Source organism: Bison bison, unplaced genomic scaffold, assembly GCF_000754665.1.
Source record: "Bison bison bison isolate TAMUID 2011002044 unplaced genomic scaffold, Bison_UMD1.0 scf7180017864516, whole genome shotgun sequence".
Lineage (NCBI taxonomy): Eukaryota > Metazoa > Chordata > Mammalia > Artiodactyla > Bovidae > Bison > Bison bison.
The window spans coordinates 11,007,018-11,012,266 of record NW_011495069.1 but is presented as its reverse complement, the minus strand read 5'-3'; the positions used below and the strand labels follow the sequence as shown (position 1 = coordinate 11,012,266).

The 5,249-nt window shown below is 39.2% G+C and overlaps 1 protein-coding gene across 16 annotated transcripts in view; it reads right to left on the bottom strand.

Annotated features, from left to right (window-relative positions):
- The window catches only part of EPB41 (erythrocyte membrane protein band 4.1), a 181,727-nt gene that overhangs the window by 87,706 nt on the left and 88,772 nt on the right, over positions 1-5,249 (bottom strand). For all 16 annotated transcript variants that reach the window (XM_010830201.1, XM_010830203.1, XM_010830207.1 and 13 more), the window contains one exon: positions 4,150-4,192. In XM_010830201.1, the coding sequence (XP_010828503.1) occupies positions 4,150-4,192 (43 nt within the window). The remainder of the gene's footprint in view (positions 1-4,149; positions 4,193-5,249) is intronic.

The window sequence follows — 5,249 nt, the reverse complement described above, 5'->3', positions numbered from 1 at the left end:
GTTTCTGGTGAGATCTCTCTTCCTGACATGCAGACAGTGCCTGCTCACTGTGCCCTCACGTGGTGGTGAGAAAGAGAAAGATGCCTCTCTGATGTTTCTTCTTGCTGCTGCTAAGTCGCTTCGGTCGTGTCTGACTCTGTGCGACCCCAGAGACGGCAGCCCACCAGGCTCCCCCGTCCCTGGGATTCTCCAGGCTAGAACACTGGAGTGGGTTGCCATTTCCTTGGAGAAGACTCTTGAGAGCCCATCCTAAAGGAGATCAGTCCTGGGTGTTCCTTGGAAGGACTGATGTTGAAGCTGAAACTCCAGTACTTTGGCCACCTGATGCGAAGAGTTGACTCAATGGAAAAGACTCTGATGCTGGGAAGGATTGGGGGCAGAAGGAGAAGGGGACGACAGAGGATGAGATGGCTGGATGGCATCACCGACTCGATGGACCTGAGTTTGAGTGAACTCTGGGAGTTGGTGATGGACAGGGAGGCCTGGCGTGCTGCAATTCGTGGGGTCACAAAGAGTCGGACACGACTGAGTGACTGAACTGAACTGAACTGGAAAAATGAAAGTATTAGTCACTTACTTGTGCCCAACTCCTTGCAACCCCATGGGACTGTAGCCTGCCAGGCTCCTCTGTCCATGGGATTTTCCAGGCAATAATACTGGAGTGGGTTGCCATTCCCTTCTCCAGATCTTCCCAACCCAGGGATCAAACATGGGTCTCCTGCATTGGCTGGCAGATTCTTTACCACTGCACCACCGGGGAAGCCCTTTATATATATTCACTGCAACCCAAAATATATGTATGGTGCTAAAACTTTATAATCATTAAAAAAAATTTAAACAAATGAAATGAATTTATATATGTTACTATAAAGAGTAACCAAATTATATTAAAGATTGCTTGCATATGCATATTAAATACATATAGAATATACATATTTATCTCAAAATATATTTGTAAAGTATATTATATATAAAATATAATATACACATTAAATACATATTTATATTAAAATGTATTATCTATATACACTCAGAAAATCTCTGGAAAGAACACAAGAAGTTAGTTAAAGGACAGGGGAAGAAGGGAAATTTATCTTGTTTCATATTCATCTGGGTCTTTTAATTTCATACTTCATATTTTAAAATTTTAAACTATTAATACATATGACATAATACACAGAAGACACAATATAAAACAATGTACAACATGACTGTATTTTTAAAAAGCAAAATTTATATATGCCTAGAAAAATCTTGCAGATTACACCAATTTAATAGTGATCCATCTGGAGGGTAGGATTTAGGGGTCTTTTACTTTCTTCATGATATATTTTCATTATGTTTCAATTTTTCACAATGAGTATATATTACTTATAGGATAAAATTATCTTTTTAAAAACCCAAAATCTTTCCATGGACATCAACAGTGGACTGGTTCCAAACTGGGAAAGGAATACATCAAGGCTGTATATTGTCACCCTGCTTATTTAACTTATACACAGATTATATCATGTGAAATGCTTGGCTGGATAAAGAGTAAGCTGGAATCAAGATTGCCGGGAGAAATATCAATAACCTCAGATATGCAGATGACATCACCCTTAAGGCAGAAAGCAAAGTGAAACTGAAGAACCTCTTGATGAAAGTGAAAGAGGAGAGTGAAAAAGTTGGCTTAAAACTCAACATTCAGAAAACTAAGATAATGACATCCAGTCCCATCACTGCCTGGCAAATAGGTGGGGAAACAATGTAAACAGTGACAGACTTTATTTTCTTGGGCTCCAAAATGACTGCAGATGGTGACTGCAGCCATGAAATTAAAAGACTCTTGCTCCTTGGAAGAAAAGCTATGACTAACTTAGACAGCATATTAAAAGGCAGAGACATTACTTTGCCAACAAAAGCCATCTAATCAAAGCTATGGTTTTTCCAGTAATCATGTATAGATATGAGAGTCAGACCATAAAGGAAAGCTCAGCACGGAAGAATTGATACCTTTGAACTGTGGTGTTAGAGAAGACTCTTGAGAGTCCCTTGGACAGGAAGGAGATCAAACCAGTCAGTCCTAAAGGAAATCAGTCCTGAATATTCATTGGAAGGACTGATGCTAGAGCTGAAGCTCCAATACTTGGGCCACCTGACTCAAAGAACTGACTCGTTGGAAAAGACCCTGATGCTGGGAAAGACTGAAGGCAGGAGGAGAAGGGAACAACAGAGGATGAGGTGGTTGGATGGCATTACCGACTCCATGGATATGAGTTTGAGTAATCTCCGGGAGTTGGTGATGGACAGGGAAACCTGGCGTGCTGCAGTCCATGGGGTTGCAAAGAGTCAGACACAACTGAGTGACTGAACTGAATTGAAAATCTTTGCAATCGGTAAATATCAATCTTCTCTTTGGAGCAATGAAATATTTACATTTTGATATTAAGATTTTTGTTACAGATATGGTTTTTCTTTCCCATATTGAAGGAAAGAGGTTTATTATTTTGAAAAGTTCTTTTTTAAAAAATGACACTTAGGTTATTTTTCTTAGTAAGAGTTTTCTTCCCCAATAGCCTGAAAATCTACTAGATAGTCTTCTCTACTCATCATAAACTCTGTTTTAACTTTTCTCCCTAAAGAGTTTTCTAGTACAATCATTTACTCCTGAGTAATATTGAATATAAAAAGTATCCTCATTGAAAGGGGCTTGGAATCAAGTTTTTTCTTGTCATGTCTCAACTATTCTAAATATTTTTTACTCTGACTTTCATTTTAAAATGAGATTTTACAGGCAGGGAACAAATATGGAGAGTTGCCAGTCCAAATTAAGAAATATAAATAAACAGGGTCTAAAGGGAAACATTCTACCATAACAAAAGTGTTTTCTTTCAAAAACAAATGAAAAACAAAATTTGTTTTCAGGTGATACAGTTAAAATTTACTAATCATGATTAATAACATTTACTGCAGTTCCTACAAGTTTACTGAAAAATAAACAAAACTAAGGAAGGCCTGGCATGCTGCAATTCATGGGGTCGCAAAGAGTCGGACACAACTGAGCGACTGAACTGAACTGAACTGAATTGAAGGACTTCCTTGGTGGTCCAGCGGCTAAGAATCCACATTTCCATTGCAGGGGGCATGGGTTCAATCCCTGGTCAGGGAACTAAGATCCTGCATGCTGTGGTCAAAAAATAAATATAAAATAAAATAAAAGGACATCTAGTCATAAAGGAGGGGAAAAGTCTCTACCCCTTTAGATACTGGACCAGGGGCTACAAAATACCATGTATGGGCTTAGTCATGTCTGATTCTTTCTGACCTCATCGACTGTAGCCTGCTAGGCTCCTCTGTCCACGAAATTTTTCAGGCAAGAATACTGGAGCGGGTTTCCATTTGCTATTCCCAGGGATCTTCCCCACCCAGGGATCGAACTCACGTTTCCTGCATTGGCAGGCAGATTCTTTGCCACTAGTGCCACCTGGGAAGCTCACAAAATACTAATCTAGACATTTTCAACCTAGAAAAATCTATCCCAAGGCACAAGTTTGAGCATGGTGTTTAGCAGTATTTTGTGTCAATGGGCTCAGGGCAAAGAGAAAACCACAATGACAAAGGGCCACTGGCAAAGGATTTCCATTCTTCGATCCTTTTTGTTCCTTCCACAGTTCCTTACATTGATTTGAAAGAAGACTGCTGAAAGGGAACAAAAAAGAACTACAGAGAGGAAAACATGGAGAAGGTTAGAACTCAATAGTCCAGGACAATTTAAATGGAACAGGATCAGGCAGCAGCTCTCAACTGTAGGCTGCTACAGTTTCAATCACTACCATTTTGAGAACTGACTTCATATCCTTTTCTTTTCTATTCTTTGTTCGTCTCCATCTTCTGTTTCTCTCTGTCATTCCTATCTTCCCCTACTTTGCCTAGTTGTAAAAAAAAAAAGAAAAAAATCAAGATCTGACCTACATCTCAATAGTGTCTACCTCTGCTGTGCCTTTCTATTATGGAATCTCTACCTTTCAAAGGAAGGCTTTATCTCAATTTCAAAGCCATATGCCATAGCCAGGATTCTAAAGTGACTCACCACTAGAAAAGGTTGGAAATCCTCTGACCTACTTTAAAAAAAAGAGAGAGAGCCATAAAATGGCTATATTCACTTACCACGAACTTGCTTTTTTATTTCTTTGGCAGAATCCAGCCATGTCTGTAAAAAGAAGAAAAGGCATTCACATAGAACTCCAAAATATATTAACCACAGAGTACCAGTAGCAGGGTTACGGACCATCTCCAATAGTGTCTCCAGGTCAACCTACATTTCCAACGTTCTTTGCATTTGTTTCACATAGTATAGGGCTTCTGATCAGAGAAACAAGGAGTCAGACAATTGGGCTTGAATCCTAGGTCTACTACTTCCTGGCTTAGTGATTTTAAGCATCTCTGTACCTCAGTTTCCTCATCTATTAGAGGAAATAAAATGCGATATTAGAGGTAGTGCCTACCTCAGAGTTATTGTGAAGATTAAGAGAGTTAATATATCAAGTTTTTAGTAAATAAGAAATGTTAAATAAGCACTTGCTATTTTTATTATTCTGTAAAGCTCTACAACCAGGATTATTGATATCACCCGGACCTTAATTTTCACTCCAACTTTAACCTCCAATATCATTCGAGTTCTCCATGTCAGCACAGTACCTGGTACACGGTTCCTGCTCAGTTAACATTTACTGAATGAATAACTATTTTGCTTTCTCTGACTACTCTTGCCCACACTAAATTCTTCCTTCCCTGTTCTCCAACCACAGTTAAAGTCTGCACACCACGAAGGCAGGACTCCTCAACCCACTGTGGACCATGCAAAACTAACAGCACTTAAAAAGAGCCTCACCATTTCATAGGCAACTTGACTAAATTGAATTGTCTAAGAGATTTTTTATTGACATAAGACATATACAAAAAAGTACATAAAACATACGTACAGATCAATAAATTATCAAAGTGAACATACATCATTATAGGTACCCTAGGAGCCCATTCCATGCCTCCTCCCAATCCCCGCCCCCTCACTATTCCCTCTCCCAAAAGTTTAGAATGGAATTTCAGTTGTATTTAGAAGAGTTAGGTATCTCTTCCTCACCCTATACCACCCAGGGCAAAGTCCAAGGTGGCCATCCCTGCTCTACCCAAGGAGTGGGCTTGATCACCACAATCTTACATTATATATTATATTATTTTGAGGGCTCCTTTGGTGGCTCAGATGGTAA